We start from the raw sequence: 23,649 nt of genomic DNA, 5'->3' as shown, positions 1-23,649 counted from the left end.
TATCTTATCTTTTCCTTCACGTACTGGGTGGTGATAGCTTGATTTTTATTTTAAAGGGATTTTAAAAAAGACATGTCATGAGCATCTGCAAGGACTAGAGAAAGTTAATCACTAAAGCAGATTAATGAAGTTGTAGATGTTACAAGTAATGTTTTTGGATAGGATGCCAGAGGATATGTAAAAGTCATTTGATTATATTAGGTAGGTATGTTATTTATCACTTTGCATTTCTGTAATAATTCTTTATTATTGAAATTCTGAACCTTGAATTAAATCATTTTGGGCTAATTTGTGGTCCAATTTCAAATGTATAGAATAATTATTCAAAAATTTCAATCTTGCTAATATCATCAAATTTACCAAATACCTTAAACTAAAACTTCAAGAAACTGTGTGATGATGTCTGTTTCTCTTAACTCTTAATTTTCTTCAGTCACCTTGGAAAGGGCAGATGATATCTTTTCTCTCAGAGTACGTGGGCAGTATTTTTAGAAAGGGTGTACATTTCACAACTGTAGAGGTGTCAGTTCTTGTTATCTGTTTGTATTGTTCACTTTGTTTTGTTGATGTCTCTTATTGGTGGTGGTAGGTCAGTAAATCTGCATATCTTTACCTATATAATTTTTTTTCCCCCAAGCTTAGTGCTTATTTTTTATATTAAAAAACATAATACTTAAAATGACAACTTAGCCACCCAGAACACAAAATAGGTTTTATAACTTTTGAGTACTAAATATCATGTATCTTATTAATAATTAGGATAGTTCTTTACCTTATCATTAAAGCCTGCTTATCCTCAGGATTAACAATTCTACCTTATCACAAATCACTCTATTCTAGAGGAAATTAGAAACAATGAAGCAAGAGACAGCCAGAAAGTATGAACGACTTGGCAGCCTGGCAACCATAGAAGAGAAAGGGGAGGAAAACAGGAGAATTGCAAAAAAGAAAAAATTAGTCTCTAACCATTCTGTATAGGGACTTGTAATCTATACATAAATGACTTTATTATGTAACAAAGACCTAAGTTACCATTAATAGGTAAGTTTAAAAGCAGTGGATTCTAACATAACATGGATAGGTCCATCAAAACTGGTTAAACTCTTATAAAATATTTACATATTAACCATGTATAATTTAATTATCAGAAAAATTTAACATGAGATCATTCTGTCAACTACATAATATAATTTAGGTGTCAATATATAGATTTATAGTATTTCTCATCTTGCTCCCCACTTCTGCCAATGTAAAAGAATTTTCTGATAAAATCTTATTAAAAACAAAAACTGTTTTCAAGTGGTTTAGTTTGAACTTTGAACTTCATGATTACCTTTCATTTATGTCCTCAGATCTCCTTTTAGACTAAATCCAAAAGTGGCATGCTGACTGAATAGCAAAACTGTTTTTGTTAAATTTATTATATATTTCAAAGAAAATAAACCCCTATTAAGTTCAGTCTTAGCAGTTAGGGTAGTGCTTTCATATTTACTTACAAGGTTTTATTACTTTCAAGATGTATTTGATATGTTTTGTAGATTTTTTTTATTAAGTAATTTATCTTTTCCTGTAGTTAACAGATAGCAAATTTCTGAATAGTAAATTAGTTTCAATCCACTTATATTAGAATTAGAAACCAGAGGTGATAAAATTAATGTAATGGAAAATAAAAATAAATTATGACACTCAATATACTTCATTTATGCCATTTAAACATTATATACATCCCTCTAATTATAACTAATTGTAATGGAAAGTTTACAGTTGTAAATTTGGAATAACTGAATGCATTTGAAATGTGCATTTGAAATGTGTTCAGGTTCTTGCACATTTGACTTTTTAGAAAGGTTTGAAATATTAGGGATAAGCACTAAACTTCTCACTCTGTGCTATTTCTCTTTGACTACAGACCCTGCTACATGGAAAAACTCAAGACACCTTTCTAAAGGTTTCCTTTATCCATGTGTTTTTGGCCCTTCTTTTCCTATTATGCCTGCATGTGTGCTTTTGTACTCTTACAGGCTGTGTGCGTTTTTTTTCTTCCATTTTTATTTGCTTATCCACATTGATTGATTGCAGGTGTTAGTGGTTCTTGTTACCTTTTGGCATTGCATCACAATGCAGGCTTTTTTTGGTGAATGTAATTTATTTTATTTTTATTTTAAAAAACATGCTTGTGAAGCCAGACCTCTTCTATATGATAAGGTAAATTAAATATAGTACTTGCCTCTGAGTTCTGTTCACTTAGATTATTCCAATCCTCCAATGAGACTTCTTGGAAGAAGGTACTAAGCTTCAAGTGGGTGAGCATTTTATTTGCAAAAAGGATCCAGTTTTGTTACCTTTACCCATCAAAGAAACTGCTCCACCTTTTCCTCTGTAAATATTTACTTGAATATCTTAGAGTCATTTTTATTTTGATATCAGGTGGCTGATATATGTTAATCATTAAGACATTTAAAACTGTGAATTTGACAAAAGCAGAATAGCTGTGCTTGGAGAAGGCGAAGTTAATTTTTCTACATTCTAGCTTGTCTGGAAAAATTAGAGCAAAATTTGCTCTCTAAGTCTTAGGCCACTCAAAACAGTACCTAAAATGAATAATTTTTTCCTTTTTTCAGCAAGTGCAAGAGGAACAGACCTATTTTTGGAAACTACTGGCGAGTAGCAATTCCATACAGTGTACATGTCAGGTTCCCCCAACCTCCCACCCCTTGCCATTTCACTTCTTTCCTACCTTCAGTTCCAAAGGAAAACATAATCTTGTTCCTGGGGGAAGAAAGTCACGTTGAAAATGCATACAGAATACCTTCATGATACTGAGAGCTCTTTAAAGTAACAGCAAATTGTGACTTTATGGGTTGCCAACAGTAAACTGAATTAAAATGAAAAACGAGAAAACAGAACAAAAAGTTAGCTATTTTGTTGACATAATGCAAATTTTTACCTTGAGTTATGTGTGTAAGTCTACAATATGTGCTTTTTTGCATTATTATTCAGTATGATTCATAAGTGTTCTTTTGGCCATTAGCTTGAGTATTTTCATCAGATAAAATTGCTTTTATATGTAAGATATTTAAAAATAAAGTATACAGTATATGTATGGCTGAGTCCCTTTTCTGTTCACCTGAAGATATCACAACATTGTTAATTGGCTGTACCCTAATACAAAATAAAAAGTTCAAAAAAGACAGGTCCCAGATTGGATGAAAATGAACAGTTAAATATAATCTAATACTTAATTGGCCATTGCTCTAAATTATACTAAATACAGAACGTGGGACTATTGAACTACATATGGAGGATTCTTGGAAGAAACAATTTTAACTGAACACATAATGGATTAGAAGGAGTTATTCATTTTGTAGAATTGTAGTGAATCATTTAATATATGGGTTAAGGTCTTTTTAAAATAACTTTATATCTACTTGTGCAAATAAAAAGTTTTAGATACCAAAAAAAATAAAGTATACATATTTTATTATAATATGAGGAGAGGTGAACAGTTTTATTAGTTAAAAACCAGATTTCAAATATGTTAGCTTATAGTTAGTGGCAAAGTAGGAACAAATAATATTGTACTGTCTTTTTGAATTCCTAACTAATTTCCATAGTTTTTAATAAGTGAAATTTCTCTTTTTCCAGGAGTTGAAGCAGAAGAATGGGGTAAATTTCTTCACACCAAAAATAAGGTAATCATACAAAAATATGTTGAAGAAGTAACATGTTGAAAACATTTTTTTTTGGTACAGGTAACTGATAATTTAGTTTTCTTATGATTGGCAATGTAGCACTGTTATCTTGAAGCAGTTCCTATAAAATAAATCTTATCTTAGTAACATTTCTAACCATAGTAGTTTATTTGGAAAACATTTTAAATTGAGCCTTATTCTGTCTAATTTGTAGACTGTTAACTGTTGTAGGCTCAAGGAGCTTTGAAAACTCATATAAACTCTGACTCTTTGGCTCAGAATGATGTTTGTGTATATTAGAATTTGTTTATTAATTCTCTGAAGCAGATCCATAGACATCCTTGAAATTTATCAAAGCCCTCTTAGGAATTTTTTATATCTTATTTTGAATACTTTTTTTGTGTCAATAATTTTTAGCTTTACACAGATTTTGATGAAATTCGACAAGAAATTGAAAATGAAACAGAAAGGATTTCAGGAAATAATAAGGTAGGCATCTTTATAGAGCTGGAAAGTATAACTGTCAGTAAATTTATCATTAAGAGTATTCTGGTCGTTTAAACTAATGGAGTATTTTCTCAAATATATAAAAACTTCATATAAAATCACTTTTGTTTCTTAGAGCTTTCATATATAAACCTGTATTTCATTTAGATGTTTATTCTTGATCTTGTATATATCACTTTATTATATAGCTTTTCTATTTAATACTTTCTACAGTGTTATTTTTTTCTGCTGGATTGATCGTACTCTAACTCAAGAAGCAATATATAACTTACAAGATACATTTATTTTGAAGAGCTCTTTTTCTTACCTGAGTAAATCGAGATTTACTTATGAAAGCAAAGAGAGGCAAAGCAAGGTGTTTTTTTTTTCCCAGTGAAAATGAAAAGTAATGTTAACAACTGAATTGTTTTCTAAGATTCTGAGAATTTAAATTAGAGGTCTCAGATACCATTATATGGTAAATGAGGCACATTTAAAGGAGGTACTGTTACTGCCTTCTTTAAATGCTACTATTTTCTCTGTCTTTCTTTATTCTTACTACCTTTCTGTTTCCTTCCCTTTGTGTTTTTACCTCCATTCTTGAATGGATACATTTAATTGCACAACCAGCCTGAGTTGAGTACTAATATTAAAAAAATGTATTTATTGAGTCCTTTTATCTCCTGGATACTGTGTTGGAAAGGTTTTCCTGACTCAAAGGCATTTTTGGAGCCATGTTAATTTCTTTATGCCTATTCAAAATATTTGTCTCTGTTAGAGTGATTGACAAGATTTATTATTGAACTCTGGGTAGGTTACCTTTTAGTTACTGCTGCCCTATTTCCCTGATTTGGATTACTTGTTACTTATGTCTCATTCTGAATTCAAGAACCTCATAAATTTGGATACTGATACATTGTTCTTTTGTTCAGCATTCAGTCTATTAAACATATTTAAGAAATGTTATCTGCTGAGAATCAGGAGAAAAGAATGTGAAATAACAGGTAATAAATTGTGTATATTAATAGTATAAGGTTGGATAGGAGTATAACCTATGGCAGGCTGCCTTATTTTCTATATGTTTCATTAGGTTTTGATTATTGACATGTTTTAGAGATTATGGTTTAACATTTAAAAGCATCTAATATATAATACTTGAAATGAGGTTTTGCTTTAGCATTTTTATTTCATTGACATTTTAATGTGATTTTAATATAATGTTATAAAATTTATTTTTAGGGAGTAAGCCCTGAACCAATTCATCTTAAGATTTTTTCACCCAATGTTGTCAATCTGACACTTGTGGACTTGCCAGGAATGACCAAGGTAAAACTAGTTGTTACTCATTGTGGATGTGGTCATGTTTGTTTTTACTTGAACGACATCGTTTTTCCTTAACCTCATATGGATTGATCAGCCTTTTTTTTTGCAATTATCTTGATCTTTCAGCAACATTTGACAGAGTAGAACCCCCCTTTCTCCTTGAAACACTTTTCTTTACTCAGCTTCCGGGACACCACACTCTAGAGGATTATTTCTGATCTTACCAACCACTCCTTCTCAGTCTCTCTTGTTGATTACTTATCTTCTCAATGTCTAAACGGTGAGTATCCCATAGCTCAATTTTTGGACCTATTGTCAAGCGGGTATACTTAACCTCTTGATGATCTCAACCAGTCTTATGACTTTAAATATGAGTATCTGTATGCTGACAACATTCAGATATTTCCAGACTTATATATTCATCTTGTATGTCTACTTGACATATACACGTCCAACCTTAAAACATGATGTGTCTAATACCAAATGCCTGATCTGTCCCTCAACCTGACTTGGTCTTTCTATAGTCTCCCCATCTCAATAAATGGCAACTCTGTTGTACCAGTTGCTTAGCCAAAAAGTTTGCAGTCATCTTTGACATTTCTTATCCTACACCCTACTTTCCGTTCAGGTCAATTCAGCCACTCAGTTGTGTCCGACTCTTTGAAACCCCATGAATTGAAGCACGCCAGGCCTCCCTGTCCATCACCAACTCCCAGAGTTCACTCAAACTCATGTCCATCGAGTCCGTGATGCCATCCAGCCATCTCATCCTCTCTCGTCTCCTTCTCCTCCTGCCCCCAATCCCTCCCAGCATCAAAGTCTTTTCCAATGAGTCAACTCTTTGCATGAGGTGGCCAAAGCACTGGAGTTTCAGCTTTAGCATCATTCCTTCCAAAGAACACCCAGGACTGATCTCCTTTAGAATGGACTGGTTGGATCTCCTTGCAGTCCAAGGGACTCTCAAGAGTCTTCTCCAACACACATTTCAAAAGCATCAGTTCTTCAGCGCTCAGCTTTCTTCACAGTCCAACTCTCACATCCATACATGACTACTGGAAAAACCATAGCCTTGACAAATGGACCTTTGTTGGCAAAGTTATCTCTCTGCTTTTGAATATGCTATCTAGGTTGGTCATAAGTTTCCTTCCAAGGAGTAAGCGTCTTTTAATTTCATGGCTGCAGTCACCATCTGCAGTGATTTTGGAGCCCCCCAAAATAAAATCTGACACTATTTCCACTGTTTCCCCATCTATTTCCCATGAAGTGATGGGACCAGATGCCATGATCTTCGTTTTCTGAATGTTGAGCTTTAAGCCAAGTTTTTCACTCTCCTCTTTCACTTTCATCAAGAGGCTTTTTAGTTCCTCTTCACTTTCCGCCATAAGGGTGGTGTCATCTGCATATCTGAGGTTATTGATATTTCTCCTGGCAATCTTGATTCCAGCTTGTGCTTCTTCCAGCCCAGCGTTTCTCATGATGTACTCAGCATATAAGTTAAATAAGCAGGGTGACAATATACAGCCTTGAGGTACTCCTTTTCCTATCTGAACCCAGTCTGTTGTTCCATGTCCAGTTCTAACTGTTGCCTCCTGACCTGTATATAGGTTTCTCAGTAGGCAGGTCAGGTGGTCTGGTATTCCCATCTCTTTCAGAATTTTCCACAGTTCATGGTGATTCACACAAAGGTTTTGACATACTCAATACGTGTTAGCAAATCCTGTTAGCTTTCCTTAACTTAAAATATGGGCATACGTTGTGAAATTTCAAATTTGGTTCCCGACCATCCCAGTAAGTGAATATTGCAGTGAAGTAAGTATCACAGTAAAACAAATATACAAATTTTTTTGTTTATCCAGTGCATATAAAAGTTATGTTTATACTATACAATTGACCCTTGAACGAGGGTTTGAACTACATGGGTCTACTTAGATGTGATATGTGAATTTTTTTTAATAAATATATTGGAAAAATTTTTGAAGATTTGTAACAATTTTAAAAAACTTGCAGACAACTGCATAGCCTAGAACAACTGAAAAAGATTAATAAAAATTAATAAATCTAGTGTAAAAAGTTAAAATTTATCAAAACCTACACACACAGACATAGACTGTACATGGTGCTTTAAGTAGGAAGGAATGTAAGTAAATGTGAAGATGCAGTATTTACTCATAACTGCATAAGATTGGCTGTAGTACATACTGTACTAGTGTAATAATTTCACAGCCACCTGCTATTCCTGCTGCACTGAGCTCAAGTGTTTTTGAGTATCCCAAAATGTTGTGTGACACAAATCATTTCTGAGTAGTCACTCCAGTAAATTGCATATCACAGTAAAATGTGATCTCTTGAGGTTCTTGCATTTTTTTCATCATGTTTAGTATAATACTGTAAAATGCTCACCTGGAGCCAGATATCCTGGAGTCTGAAGTCAAGTGGTCCTTAGGAAGAAGCATCACTAAGAACAAAGCTAGTGGAGGTGATGGAATTCCAGTTGAGCTATTACAAATTGTAAAAGATAATTCTGTGATGCTGTGATATTGTGCTACACTAAATATGCCAGCAAATTTGGAAAACTCAGCAGTGGCCACAGGACTGGAAAAAGTTAGTTTCTATTCCAATCCCAAAGAAAGGCAGTGTCAAAGAAAGCTCAAACTACCGCACAATTGCAGTCATCTCACTTGCTAGTAAAGTAATGCTCAAAATTCTCCAAGCCAGGCTTCAACCATACGTAAACAGTGAACTTCGAGATGATCAAGCTGTATTTAGAAAAGGCAGAGGAACCAGAGATCAAATTGCCAACATCCACTGGATAATAGAAAAAAGCAAGAGTTCCAAAAAAACATCTACCTCTGCTTTATTGACTATGCCAAAGCTTTTGACTATGTGGATCATGATAAACTGGAAAATTCTGAAAGAGATGGGAATAGCAGACCACCTGAGATTTTTGTGTAGGTCAAGAAGCAGTGAGAACCAGACATGGAACAATGGACTGGTTCCAAATAGGAAAAGGAGTACGTCAAGGCTGTATATTGTCACCGTGCTTATTTAACTTATATGCAGAGTATATCGTGCGAAACGCTGGGCTGGAGGAAGCACAAGCTGGAATCAAGATTGCCAGGAGAAATATCAATAACCTCAGATATGCAGATGACACCACCCTTATGGCAGAAAGCGAAGAGGAACTGAAGAGCCTCTTGATGAAAGTGAGAAGGGAGTGAAAACACTGGCTTAAAACTCAACATTAAAAAAACTAAGATCATGGCTTCCAGTCCCATCACTTCATTGCAGATAGATGAGGAAACAATGGAAACAGTGTCAGACTTTATTTTCTTGGTCTCCAAAATCACTGAAGATGGTGACTGCAGCTATGAAATTAAAAAATGCTTGTTCCTTGGAAGAAAAGCTATGACCAACCTAGACAGCATATAAAAAGCAGAGACATTACTATGCCGACAAAGGTCTGTTTAGTCAAAGCTATGATTTTTCCAGTAGTCATGTATGGATGTGAGAGCTGGACTCTAAAGAAAGCTGAGCACTGAAGAGTTGATTCTTTTGAACTGTGGTGTTGTAGAGGACTCTTGAGAATCCCTTGGACTGCAGGGAGATCAAATCAGTCAATCCTGAAGGAAATCAGTCTTGAATATGCATTGGAAGTACTGATGCTGAAGCTGAAACTCCAGTACATTGGCTACCTGATGCAAATAACTGACTCCTTGGAAAAGACCCTGATCCTGGGAACGATTGAAGGCTGGAGGAGAAGGGGACAACAGAGGGTACAACCATTGGATACTATCACTGACTCGAAGGACATAAGTTTGAGCAAGCTCTGGGAGTTGGTGATGGACAGGGGAGCCTGGGGTGCTGCAGTCCGTGAGGTCGCAACAAGTCGGACACGACTGAGTGACTGAACTGAACTGAACTGAGGTTCTTGCATTTTTTCATCGTGTTTAGTGTAATACTGTAAACCCTGAATAACACCATGAGACCCATATAAAGTGCCACTAGTGATGTTGGAAGAGCTCCCAACAAGCAGGGAAAAGTCATGACATTACAAGAAGTTAAAATGCTTGATGTACTCTGTCTGTAGATTGAGGCCTGCAGCTTTGGTTGCCCACCATTTCAAGATGAATGAATCCAGCTTAAGAAGTATTGTAAAAAAGGAAATTCATGAAGGCAATGCTGCAGCTATGCCAGGAGGCATGAAAACCTTGCACTTTATGTTAAATGCCTTTTTATTGAAATTTGAGCTTTTATCTGGGTATAGGATTTCTATAGGAAAGGCATATCTGTAGACTAACATGATTTGAGAAAAAACATATTCGATATATGAAAACTTAAAGCAACAGGAAGGTGAATGATCTAAAGCTGGATTATTATTTTTTATTATAATATAAATATAATATAATATTTTATTATTATTTTATTATTATATTGCCAGCAAAGGATAGTTTGATAATCTTAGAAAGTTTTGCTTAAAAAAAGTCAAGTTAATAGGAGGCAGCAGATGAGGTCTCAGTTGTCATTAAGAAAATCATTAAGGTGAAAGGTTATCTGCCTGAATAGGTTTTTAATGTTAATGCAGATGAAAGTGCCCTATTCTTGAAAACAAATGCCACAAAGGACATTTATTAGTAAGGAAGAGAAATAAACACCAGAATTCAAGGAAGGAAGGGATAGGCCAGCTCTACTATTCTGTGCAATGCAGGGGGTTTATGATTGGCACTGCCCTTATCTATAAAGCTGCTAACTCTTGATCCTTGAAGGCAAAAGATTAAACACCAGCTGCCAGTCTTTCGGTTGCTCAACAAGAAGGCCTGGACACAGATAAGCCTTTTTCTGGATTGGTTCCATCAGTGCTTTGTCCATGAAGTTAGGAAATACCTTTCTAGTAATGGACTGACTTAAAGTTCTTTCCGTATAGACACTGCTCCAGGGCACAGGTGTTGAAGTGGTCTACTTCCCCTTAACACAGTGTCCTTTATTCACCCTCTAAATCAGGGGGTCATATGGACCTTTAAGGCTCATTACATACGGAACTGTATGGAAAGGATTGTCATTCCTATGGAAGAGAACCCTGATAGAACATGAAAGTCTGGAAAGGATTACAGTATTGAAGATGTTATTGAAAAAGCCATGAAAGCCGTGAAGCCTGAAATAATAAATTCCCACTGGAGAAAACTCTGTCCAGATGCTATATATGACTTCAGCATTTACAACAGAGCCAATCAAGGAAATCATAAAAGCGATTGTGGACATGACCAAAAAAGAAAAAGTGGGTTAGATCAGTGAAGGCTTTCAAGATATGGATCTCATAGAAATCCAAGAGCTAAAGTAGACACTACGTGAGAGGAATTAACAGAGGACAACTTGATGGAGATGAGTGCTTCTGAAACAGTGCCAGATGAGGGGTGTGCATGGCACTTCAGGTGTCCAACTCTTTTTGACCGTATAGACTGTAGCCTACCAGGCTCCTTTGTCCACCGGATACTTCAGGCAAGGATACTGGAGTGGGTTTCCATTCCCTCCTCCAGTGCATCTTCCTGACTCAGGGATCGAACCAGTGTCTTCAGCATTGCAAGGAGATTCTTTAACGTTAAGCCACCTGAGAAGCTCGGATGATGGGAAAGAAGATTTAAAAGAAACTGTACTGGAAAACATAACAACATATAGGCACTTTGTGAGAGAAGTTACAGTTATTCAAGACTACTTTTGATTTGGTTGAAGAAGAAATGGAACCATACAGAAACATTTTTGGAGTGGAAAAAAAAAAGTATCAAACAAATTATGATGTATTTCCATCAAGTTACACTGAGTGTGCCTACCTCTCCTGCCTCCCTTTCGGCCTCCTCCACTTCTGCCTCTGCTACTCCTGAGACAGCAAGACCAGCTCTTTCTCTTCTTCTTTTATCTACTTAATGTGAAGACGAGGGTAATCCACTTCCACTTAACAAGTAGCAAATAATCATGAGTTCTGTTTTATGTGTCTTCTTGTGAAATCTAGTAACTGTATGGGAAGAACTGTGTGTTTTTATGTCATCTGTGTCATCATTGCCTAAGTATTATTATGTAGAACATCATGTACAAGACTTGTATTGAAGTGAATAGCCTCTCCTTACAAAGGCATGTGCTTAGTCGCTCAGTCGCATCTGACTCTTTGCAACCCCATGGACTGTAGCCCGCCAGGCTCCTCTGTCCATGGGGATTCTGCAGGCAAGAATGCTAGACTGGGTTGCCATGCCCTTCTCCAGGGGATTGTCTGAACCCAGGGATCAAACCAGGTCTCCTGCATTGCAGGTGGATTCTTTACTGTCTGAACCACCAGGAAAGCCCTACATAAGCATAAAGGAGTGATATTTTAATATAAAATACTGTGTTAGTTTTTTACTGTTTTGTAACTTTGCTTTCAAAGAATTATATTACTGTACAGTATACCTTCACTTATAATTGGAGAAACTACATATCAGCCTATCATCACAGGTAATTGGTTTCTCTGTGGTATTATGAATATGACTTCAACACTGGAATCTATAAACATTTTATAATGCTGCATATTCTAGGCTACTGTGAAGCAATGATTTCAATTATACTAGGCTATCATAAAACAATCTTATTGCTACTTCATTATCAATGCATGAATTGTTATATCTTTAAATAAATGTCAATTTCTCTTTCACATTATCTTTTTATTTTTTTGTATTTAGTGTCAGTAATGTATAACAACTAACAGTGTTTTGTATCATAAGATAGTATTGATGTAGGTACTGATAGATGAGATATCTTGTAAACAGATGACATAAACTTAAGCATTGACAGAATACAGTACTGTAAATGTATTTTCCTTACAATTTTCTTACCAACGTTTTCTTTATTGTAAGAATACAGTATATAATACATATAAAATATATGTTATTGCCTATTGTTGGTATAAAGCTTCTAGTCAACAGGAGGATATTTGTAGTTAAGTTTTTGGGGAGTCAAAAGCAGATTTTCAAGTACGTGAAGGGGTCAGTGCTCCTTAACCCTGTGTTATTCAGGGATCAACTGTATTATAGTCTGTTAGGTGTGTACAGCATTATGTCTAATAAAGCAGTGTACATAGCTTAATTAAAAAATACTTCTAAAAAAATGCTAACCATCTGAACCTTCAGTGAGTTGGATGTCATCTTTCTGCTGGTGGAGGGTTTGAAATATTTCAAGAACTACTAAAATGTGAAACAGAGGCAGAGTGAGCAAATGCTATTGGAAAAATTGGCTCCAATAGACTTTCTTGTTGACACAAACCTTCAATATGTAAAAAATGCAAAATCTGAAAAATGCAATAAAACAAAGTGTGCCTGTATATCAGGAACTCTGTCACGTCTTACAAATCTATAGCTACCATCCTGAGCGAGCCACTGTCCTCTCAGCTGGATTACCACCATAGTCTCCTAAAACATCTTCCTCATAATTTATTAACTAAGCAGCCAGAGTGATACTGTTAAAGTGAAAATAAGATTCTGTCATTCTTTGGCTCAGACTCTTTCTAGAGGCTTCCCATTTCACTCAGGGTAAAAGCTTATGTTCTTAAAGAGATCTAAAGCATCTCCTTGATCTCTCTCGTATTACTCTTCTAATTCCTTTTGCTCCAGTCTTCTGCCGTTGTGCTCAAATGTTCACCCCAGATGGCTGCCTGTGCCTCTCCCTTAGCTCTTCTAGTTTGCAGTCATTCTCTTAACTGTCATTGTCTGGGTGAGGTCTCCTGATTACTCAGCTTAAAAGCATAATCCAATTTAAAATAACAGCTTAAAGTATAAGCTTTAGCCTAAGTATTCCTTAGCCTCTTGTTCTTTATTTTTCCATAGTCTTACCATCACCTAGATACTATGTATATAAATGTTTATTACCTCCTTCTTATCACTAAAACTCAGTGAAGGCAGGAAATTTGGTCTTTGTCTTATTCACTGCTGTGATATAATCTGATATATGGAATAGTACCTGAAATATAGTAGGTTGTCAATAAATATTTGCTAATTGAGTGAATGAATGAATTTGTCACAGTTAACACTGACCAATCCTTAACATGGCAGATGTTTAATATTTGCAGGAGTTACATTTTGAGACATACATATTGCCAAATTCATATGTACATTGAAGTATATAAATTCATTTTAATTATCTGTAAATGGAGTAACACCTATATTCTGTGCATTAAATGAGGGGAAAAAAGCTGAGTTTATTTTTATTACCTGTTCCTTGATCATCTCTGTTTTGTTCAGGTGCCTGTAGGTGATCAACCTAAAGATATTGAGCTTCAAATCAGAGAGCTCATTCTTCGGTTCATCAGTAATCCAAATTCCATTATCCTCGCTGTCACTGCTGCTAATACAGATATGGCAACATCAGAGGCACTTAAAATTTCAAGAGAGGTAGATCCAGATGGTAAGGATAGATATTTATTTTTAATGAGATGCTTGGTTAACAGAGGTGAATCTGCCCTCAAGAGAGGCGTTTCTAATTTTTAAAAGGAGTATCTCTATCTAATAATGCTTTTCTATTTTACTTATAGTATCAAATGGAAATTTTGATGGAAATGGATAAATTGCTATACAGGCTAGGCAAAAATAGCTAATAAAAATTATATGTGAAAAAGTTTTAAAATTAAACATGATTAAAATTAGTTTAAAAAATTATTTGTAAGCAAAGGTTAGAGAAACATTACCAAAATGATGGCAGAGGTAATGTTAGGTGGGATTATAAATTAGGATTTTCCTTTATTAATACTTAAAAGCTTAATTTAATGGGTCATTTCTTTTCATTTTTGCATTTACCAGGTCGCAGAACCCTAGCTGTAATCACTAAACTTGATCTCATGGATGCAGGTACTGATGCCATGGATGTATTGATGGGAAGGGTTATACCGGTCAAACTGGGAATAATTGGAGTAGTTAACAGGTGAGCAATCAAGATTGCAGCGTTTTTGTTTCAAAGCAAACGTAAACTTCTTGATTGAGTCTGAAATGTGATACTATCCCTATATTTTCCCCTTTTACTATAATCTTGGTATTGTTAAAGAATTCATTGCTCTAAAGGAAGAAAAGAGATTCACTAAAACCTCCTGTAGATATTTTTAAACAGAAAATATTTATGAAGTAAGCAGTGCCACAAAATGGAAAAAATTAAATGGCTAGGCTTAAAAAAAATCCCTGTCTGTTATGTTATGTATGATGAGGGCACTGTATTAGAAAAAAGTATTATTTAGTTTACATCCAGTCAAGAAAGAGTTTTTTAAGGTGGTAGTATTTTAATAGATCGATGGAACCCCTAGCATTAGTGATTCTATACAATTGCCGGGATGTGACTTGGGAGACATTTTATCAAAGGTATCCTAATAATACCTAAAGGTAGCTGAAATTAAAAATTATGGACAGGAAACTGATTACTGTTGAGTGTCTACTTATGTTTTGGACACTCTCCTGTGAGAAATTTGCAAATGGTATCTCTTTGAACCTTCCCAACATACCTGAGAGCTATTATATTAGTCTGTTTTACAGTCAGGAAACTTACTAAGTGATACATTTACCAAAGTCACATGGCTGGTGAAAGCAGAGCCAGATTCAATGAATATCTTAGTCCAAAACCTTTATAAAATAGGAAGCACTAAAACTGCCATGAGGTCTGAGTTCTACTCCCAGTTCATCCACAAACTAGATGTAATGTGGGTTTAAATGATTCCTAACATCTTTGGTCTCAAACCTTTTAAAATGAAAATGTTACTAATTGATGTCTTTACACTTGTCTGCTTCTAATCACACGTCTTTCTCCCTTACCCCTACTGTTTTTTGTTTTTTTTTTTAATTCCCATTATCTCTTTTCAAGGCAAGCAAGTGTTATAAAAGTGTTGTATTTGTAGATGGCTACTCTCCAACTTAGTTTCTTGTCTATGGATAAAATACACAGTTGATTAAGACATATGTATTTTAACCTGTTACTTAAGAGTACTGCTTTTGAGTGTGGTTAATGGTAATAATGTGGCCTACGTTATTCAAACATTGCTTACTTAAAAGTCACACAGTTTGAATCTTGGCTGAATTACTTAATATGTGACCTCGGGTAAATTAATCTCTCTGGGCCTTCCTTACTGTGTTATAAAATGAGATAATACCTATTACATGGAATTGTTTTGAGAATTAAATAAAACAAATCACATCAAGCATTACAGACAGTTCCTGGTGCCATCATCATCAATTTTAGGCCATCATTGACATCCTCTTCGAACTACTTCAGTCCAGTTCAGTTGCTCAGTCGTTTCCGACTCTTTGCGACCCCTCAGACCACAGCACACCAAGCCTTCCTGTCCATCACCAACTCCCAGAGTTTACCCAAACTCATGTCCATTGAATCAGTGATGCCATCCAACCATCTCATCCTCTGTTGTCCCCTTCTCCTCCTGCCTGCAATCTTTCCCAGCATCAGGGTCTTTACAAATGAGTCAGCTGTTTGCATCAGGTGGCCAAAGCATTGAAGTTTCAGCTTCTGCATCAGTCCTTCCAATGAACACTCAGGACTGATCTCCTTTAGGATGGACAGGTTGGATCTCCTTGCAGTCCAAGGGACTCTCAAGAGTCTTCTCCAATATTACAGCTCAAAAGCATCAATTCTTCAGCGCTCAGCTTTCTTTATAGTCCAACTCTCATATCCATACATGACTACTGGAAAAACCATAGCGTTGACTAGATGGACCTTTGTTGGCAAAGTAATGTCTTTGCTTTTTAATATGCTATCCAGGCTGGTCATAACTTTACTTCCAAGGAGTAAGTGTCTTTTAATTTCATGGCTACAGTCACCATCTGCAGTGATTTCAGAGTTCAGAAAAACAAAGTCAGCCATTGTTTCCACTGTTTCCCCGTCTATTTCGCATGAAGTGATGGGACTGGATGCCATGATATTAGTTTTCTGAATGTTGAGTTTTAAGCCAACTTTTTTACTCTCTTCTTTCACATTCATTAAGAGGCTCTTTAATTCTTCACTTTCTGCCATAGGGGTGGTGTCATCTGCATATCTGAGGTTATTGATATTTTTCCCGGCAAGGTTGATTCCAGTTTGTGCTTCATCTAGCCCATTTCTCATGATGTACTCTGCATATAAGTTAAATAAGCAGGGTGACAAGATACAGCCTTGACATACTCCTTTCCCTATTTGGAACCAGTTTGTTGTTCCACGTCCAGTTCTGATGGTTGCTTCCTGACCTGCATATAGATTTCTCAAGAGACAGGTCAGGTGGTCTGGTATTCCCATCTCTTGAAGAATTTTCCACAGTTTGTGGTGATCCACACAGTCAAAGGCTTTGGCATAGTCAATAAAGCAGATGTTTTTCTGGAACTCTTTTGCTTTTTGCATGATCCAGTGGATGTTGCCAAAGTATTTAGTACCACAGTTTACTTTAGTTGAAACAGTTTTGTTATTTTTTCAACCTTAGGAGTCAGCTAGATATTAACAATAAGAAGAGTGTAACTGATTCAATCCGTGATGAATATGCTTTCCTTCAAAAGAAATACCCATCTCTGGCTAATAGAAATGGAACAAAGTATCTTGCCCGGACTTTAAACAGGTAACATTTTTTTACCTTTTGGAAAATGAGATGTTTTTGGTTTGCCAGTATTATCTGAGACCTTTGATTATCAATTCCTTACATTTTTATAATGTGCTTGTCTATAAAATTTCAATTTTGTTTCCTGTATAGTAGGTTCTTATAGTGTATTTATTTTTATTGGGGTGTGCTCAGGTATGTCTGACTCATTGCAGCCCCATAGACTGTAGGCTGTCGGGCTCCTCTGTCCTGGAATTATCCAGGCAGGAATGTTGGAGTGGGTTGCCATTCCTTATTCCAGGTGATCTTCCCAACCCAGGGATCAAACTTGTGTCTCTTCCATCTCCTGCATTGGCAGGTGGTTTCTTTACCACTAGCGTGCCACCTGGGAAACCCTTTTATTGAGGTAGTTGGCATTAAATCATCATGTAATCTAGGAAAGTGCAAATGAATTTTAAAATACATTAATCATGAATGTATTTACAGTCATTGTACTTTGATGATAGAAATAGATGGCAGTTGACTTCACTTCCATTTTGTATTTCAGGAACTGAATTAAACTTTATAATTTTCACATAATCTTGTCCTAATTAGGATGTCTTCTAGTCCTGTTCATAAAAAGGATGTAAGCTATATACCTTGAATTCTTAATACCCACTAATGGTATTAGATCATTCAAGGGATTAGAAGAGCTTTCTAGATGATTTATAAACAACTTAAGTGAAAGCTATTTCCTTCTATTGTTGTCATTCAGTTGCTAAATCGTGTCCGTGTCTTTGCTTATTCCCTAAATAAATTAAAGGTGGATGGACATGGATCTTAACAAGATTGATTTTCACTGTGTTAAGTACCAATTGTAAAAGATAAGTCAGAAACCAAAATAATGTAGATATAATTAGATTGTGTAGCTTACTTTCTTTAAGGTAATTGTAGTAATAGAGAAAAAATATTTTTAATTTATATTTAATCCTCTATCAGTTGTTACCATTTATTGGATTGAAGGCAAATTTTAAAGGTATTTTAACAAGGCAGTTTCCTTCATGTCATTTTTTTTTTCAGACTAAATATTTACGTCTAGTCTAAAATTGCATTATTTCCTGCCAAGACAAGGTGTTTGACAGGTTTCTCCATTATTTGCATTTTAAAAATTTGAGCTGCTTGGATCTTCAAAATACACAATTTTACTTTAAAATTCTTCCTTTCTAACCTTTGTTAGGTTACTGATGCATCACATCAGAGATTGCTTACCAGAGTTGAAAACGAGAATAAATGTTCTAGCTGCTCAATATCAGTCTCTTCTAAATAGCTATGGTGAACCTGTGGATGATAAAAGTGCTACTTTACTCCAGCTTATTACCAAATTTGCCACAGAATATTGTAATACTATTGAAGGAACTGCAAAATATATTGAAACTTCAGAGCTGTAAGTAAGAAATTTCTCTATGGATTTGGCTACCTGGATTGCTAGGTTAGATAAAGAAGAAAGATAAAGATCTTTTGTTACAGTGACTTTGAGATTATCTGATTATGATTTTATCTGTAAAACAGGAATATCATTTTGTAGAAATTATGAATGATATCTGATAGGTATGTAAAATGCTTTATAAAATATGGAAAAATATGTAAAACATGGTAAAATTTCTTTTTTTTAAAAAAGACTTTAATTGCTAAGTATAACATTCTCTAATTTAAAAAAGTTTGTTTCTTTAATATGGACAACAACATTGTTCATGAAAAAATAAAAAAGTGCAGATAAGTAAAAAGAGTAAAGTATAAGGATAAAATTCCTTTTATTTCCATAATCCCTATTATTTGGCATTAATCTAGACATTTTTCTATGTATTTATAAAACATAAAAATGCCTATAATACACATCTTTAAAAATCAGATGCTACAGAATCATTTCTTTAAATCAACTTGTCACAAACAACTAGTAGAAACTGCATATTTGTATTTTCAGCCTTAAGATTTACATAGTATTTTACTTTTTAGATTTGTTCAGTGAGTCCCCTACTCTTGATAGTTTGCTTTCAGTTATACACAAATATATACAGTGTTGTGATGGACTATCTTTGGAGCATGTATCCAAGTAAATTCTTAGGGTAAATTTCTAGAAGTAGAATTACTAGATCAAAAGGTATATTACATTCTCAACGTCTTTTATCATTGCTGTATTAGTAGTGAGTGCTAAGTTGCTTCAGTCGTGTCTTGCTTTTGCAAATCCATGGACTGTAGTCCTCCAGGCTCCTCTGTCCAGGGGATTCTCCAGGCGACGATGCTGGAGTGGGTTGCCATGCCTACCTCTAGGAGATCATCCTGACCCAGGGATCAAACCTAGATCTCTAACGTCTTCCAACGTGTTCGGAGGTCTCTAACATCCTCCTGCATTGGCAGGCAGGTTCTTGACCACTAGTGCCACCTGGGATATTAGTAGTAAATTGTATTGTTTTACTAGTAGCAATATATAAGAATATATTTCTCTGAACTCTCACCTTTAAAAAGCCTTTTAATTTTGAAAAATAACTATAGATTTCTAGCAAGTTGCAGATAAATGTACAGAGAGGTCCATTCACCCTTCACCCCCCAGCACTGACATCCTGCATATCTGTAGTACAATAACAAAGCAAGAAAATGGACACTGGTACAATCCACAAAGTTTATTCAGATTTCACCAGTTACACTTCATGTGTGTGTGTGGGTGTACAGTTCTGTGTACTTTCATGTGACCCTGGTAGCCTTCTGTGTGAGTTAACTCCATAGAATATTTATATCTTTGTAATTATCTAATCAAGCCTCATTAGAACATTGAAGAGAGACCATTTATATCTCTTTCAAGGATTGGGAGAGCTCCAGATTGGGAGAGCTCCATAGTTAGGAATGCATTTGGGTTGGGCTGTGAATAGAATATGGGGAAGGCCGTAAGCAGTAAGTAGAAGGGTATTTTAGGCTTTGGAATAGCAAAGAATAGTTCAGGGTGAATTTGGAGAATGGCAGGTACAGTGATGGGTTGTAACAGGAAGTAAGGCAGGAAAGGTGTCTAATAAGAACAAGACTGTGGAAAGTGTAATATGTCAGAGTTTGAAGAGCTTCCTACTATAAAAAAATGATAACATTTTTGGTCACAGGAGTTCCCCACTTTAGAAAGGTAATTCTGGTCATTATGGAAACTATTTGGAGAAGGTAAAGTTTGGAGGCAGAGAGACTAGTTACTGGTAATTTTAACTATTTTAAAGTATAATACATACTACTAGGTATATTCACAATATTGTACAGCCATCAAATAGTGTCTATTTCCAAGACTTTTCATCATCCCAACAGAAACTCTGTATCAAATAAACAGTGATACCTGTCTTCCTCTCTTCTCTTAGCCCATGGTAACCTCTGACTTAGTTTCTGTTGATGTGAATTTCCCTATTCTAGATATTTCATATAAGGAGAATCATACAATATTTGTCCTTTTCTGTCTGGGTTATTTCACTTAGTATAATGTTAGGCTGGTACCTTCTGCCTAGACTACTGTAAGAAAGAAGTGAAAAGGGATGGTAAAGATAGAGAAGAACGAATGATTTGGGGGGATATACCATATTTGTAAAGTTTCAACTGGACTTGAATGAAAAAAATAAAAGATAATACCAGGATTTCTAATCATTAAGACAGGAAACGCAAGGTATCCAGTATGTAGGCCTAGAGATTTAATTTATTTAAAGCAAGGATAAGCCCATTGACTAAGAATCATTTTTACATTTTTTAAATGGTTGAAAAAAAATTCAAAGAATTTTTTATGTAGTGTAAATGTAAAATTCAAATTTTAGTGTGTGTAAGTTTACAGGAACATAGCTATGCTTATTTGTTTACATACAGTCTGTGGTTGCTTTTGTGCTCAATGGCAGAATTGGCGAGTTGTGACAAAGGCCTGAAAAGTCTAAAAGTATTTAACTGGCCTTTCATAGAAAAAGATCGCTGATCTCTACTCTAGATTGTGAATAAATAGAAATTAGTTAGTTCAGTTGCTCAGTCGTGTCCAACTCTTTGCGACCCCATGAACCGCAGCATGCCAGGCATCCCTGTCCATCACCAGCTCCCAGAGTTCACCCAAACCCATGTCCATTGTGTTGGTGATGCCATCCAACCATCTCATCCTCTGTTGTCCCCTTCTCCTCCTGCCCTCAATCTTTCTCAGCATCAGGGTCTTTTCAAATGAGTCAGCTCTTCGCATGAGGTGGCCAAAGTATTGGAGTTTCAGCTTCAACATCAGTCCTTCCAATGAACACCCAGGACTGATCTCCTGTAGGATGGAGTGGTTGGATCTCCTTGCAGTTCAAGGGACTCTCAAGAGTCTTCTGCAGCACCACAGTTCAAAAGCATCAATTCTTCTGTGCTCAGCTTTCCTTATAGTCCAACTCTCACATCCATACATGACCACTGGAAAATATCCTTAAGGAGTGCGTGGTTTAGTTGAAAACTAGAGCAGAGAAAAACGTTTAGTCGTTCTTAGTTAACTGATGTTTTCTGACAGTACAGTTTACTCTGTGTGTGCACGTGCACATGCATATATGAATGCCGTTTGTGAAATGACTCCTTTCCCCATTAAAAAGATTAATTGGTTCATAATACAGTTGAGAATACATGGAAATGGTCTAAATGTAATTTTCTATAATCTTACTGCTTACAGAAAGACTTCTAGTTTGTAGTGTCTTTCCCTTTTAGTAATACTAGAAATCATATATTTCATTGCCTTTCAGATGTGGTGGTGCTCGAATATGTTATATTTTCCATGAGACTTTTGGGCGAACCTTAGAATCTGTTGACCCTCTCGGTGGCCTTAACACTATTGACATTTTGACTGCCATTAGAAATGCAACTGTGAGTATGCTTAACTTTTAGAATTTTTTGAAATGAGGTTAAAGATTATTTTTTAATCCATATATATTTTTTAACGAATGGTACGGTTTGTTATTTTGCTCTTATTCTTGAAATTAGGAAGTACTTTTCATGAAAAAATACCCAAAAATGTGATTTATTTTAACCTTAGGAAAGAACCAAAATTATATGTAGCTATAAGAGCTCATAATTTTCTCTTTTTAGGGTCCTCGTCCTGCTTTATTTGTGCCTGAAGTTTCATTTGAGTTACTGGTCAAACGGCAAATCAAACGTCTGGAAGAGCCCAGCCTCCGTTGTGTGGAACTGGTTCATGAAGAAATGCAAAGGATCATTCAGCACTGTAGCAATTACAGTACACAGGTATCGAGAAATGTAACAGGTTTCTGATTAGGTAGTAAAAGACATGAGGTGATGGTTTCAAGGGGCAGGAGGAAATATAGAAGATGGGCTAAAAGTTAAAATTTTAGTTTCTTATCTAAAAGTGACATTTGACATAGTATAGTTAAATATAGCTTCCAAATCTGGTTTAGTATTTCAGTGATTAATTTTCCTTCAAACCAAACACTGTTTCTTACTTCCATCATATATAGGAGTTGTTGCGGTTCCCTAAACTTCATGATGCCATAGTTGAAGTAGTGACTTGTCTTCTTCGTAAACGGTTGCCTGTTACAAATGAAATGGTGAGCTATTATTTCATAAATCATTGTAGTCACTGTTAATAAATCATTTTGTATACTTCATGAATTTAGGCACAATGTTTCCCAGCGTATTTAAAAGAAAAAGGTGAATTTCGGTTTTATAAGGATACTTCAGTAGTTCTGGTATAAAAAGCATTTTTCCTCATATTTTAGTTACTGTTAGCCTACAGCCACATTTTCCTAAAAACAGCCAGCAGAAGTTTATTGTTGAGGATTGTATTCAGGTTTGCTTTATTATATATATGGACTTCCCAGGTAGTGCAATGGTAAAAAATATGCCTGCCAATGTAGGTAGACCCAAGAGACACAGGTTTGATCCCTGGGTTGGGAAGATCCCCTGGAGTAGGAATAGCAACCCACTGCAATATTCTTGCCTGGAAATCCTATGGACAGAGAAGCCTGGCAGGCTACAGTCCATGGGGCTGCAATGAGTCAGACATGACTGGGCACAACTCAATAAAAATAAATATAAGAACCTACTGTACAAGAAACAAAAAGTGAAATTTTATAGACAAGCACATTATAAAAATGTAAGCATTAAAAATGTAATCAAAGGTCTCAGATAGCTATTGGCAAACCAAAAACATCTCATTTTCCAAAAGGTAAAAAATGTTACCTGTTTAAAGTCTGGACAAGATATTTTGTTCCATTTCTATTAGCCAGAGAGGGGTGTTTCTTTTGAAGGAAAGCATATTCATCACTGAATGAATCAGATACATTCTTCTTATTGTTAATATCTAGCTGGCTCCTAAGGTTGAAAAAATTAACAAAACTGTTTCAACTAAAGTAATCTGTGGTACTAAGTACTTTGGATGGTGAGGAGGATGACAATGATAGCCTAAAATTGATGATGATGGCACCAGGAACTGTCTGTAATGCTTGATGTGATTTGTTTTATTTAATTCTCAAAACAATTCCATGTAATAGGTATTGTCTCATTTTATAACACAGTAAGGAAGGCCCAGAGAGATTAATTTACCCAAGGTCACATATTAAGTAATTC

The 23,649-nt window shown here is 35.4% G+C and overlaps 1 protein-coding gene across 4 annotated transcripts in view; it reads left to right on the top strand.

Moving 5' to 3' along the window:
- Positions 1-23,649, top strand: part of DNM1L (dynamin 1 like) — a 62,791-nt gene that overhangs the window by 29,335 nt on the left and 9,807 nt on the right. For all 4 annotated transcript variants that reach the window (XM_052641186.1, XM_052641189.1, XM_052641188.1 and 1 more), the window contains exons 3-12: positions 3,646-3,692; positions 4,110-4,181; positions 5,418-5,504; positions 13,757-13,919; positions 14,312-14,432; positions 16,957-17,088; positions 18,284-18,490; positions 21,810-21,930; positions 22,153-22,308; positions 22,539-22,628. In XM_052641186.1, the coding sequence (XP_052497146.1) occupies positions 3,646-3,692; positions 4,110-4,181; positions 5,418-5,504; positions 13,757-13,919; positions 14,312-14,432; positions 16,957-17,088; positions 18,284-18,490; positions 21,810-21,930; positions 22,153-22,308; positions 22,539-22,628 (1,196 nt within the window). The remainder of the gene's footprint in view (positions 1-3,645; positions 3,693-4,109; positions 4,182-5,417; positions 5,505-13,756; positions 13,920-14,311; positions 14,433-16,956; positions 17,089-18,283; positions 18,491-21,809; positions 21,931-22,152; positions 22,309-22,538; positions 22,629-23,649) is intronic.

Source organism: Budorcas taxicolor, chromosome 5, assembly GCF_023091745.1.
Source record: "Budorcas taxicolor isolate Tak-1 chromosome 5, Takin1.1, whole genome shotgun sequence".
Lineage (NCBI taxonomy): Eukaryota > Metazoa > Chordata > Mammalia > Artiodactyla > Bovidae > Budorcas > Budorcas taxicolor.
The sequence above is the reverse complement of the archived record's forward strand: the minus strand, read 5'-3'. Positions and strand labels throughout refer to the sequence as shown.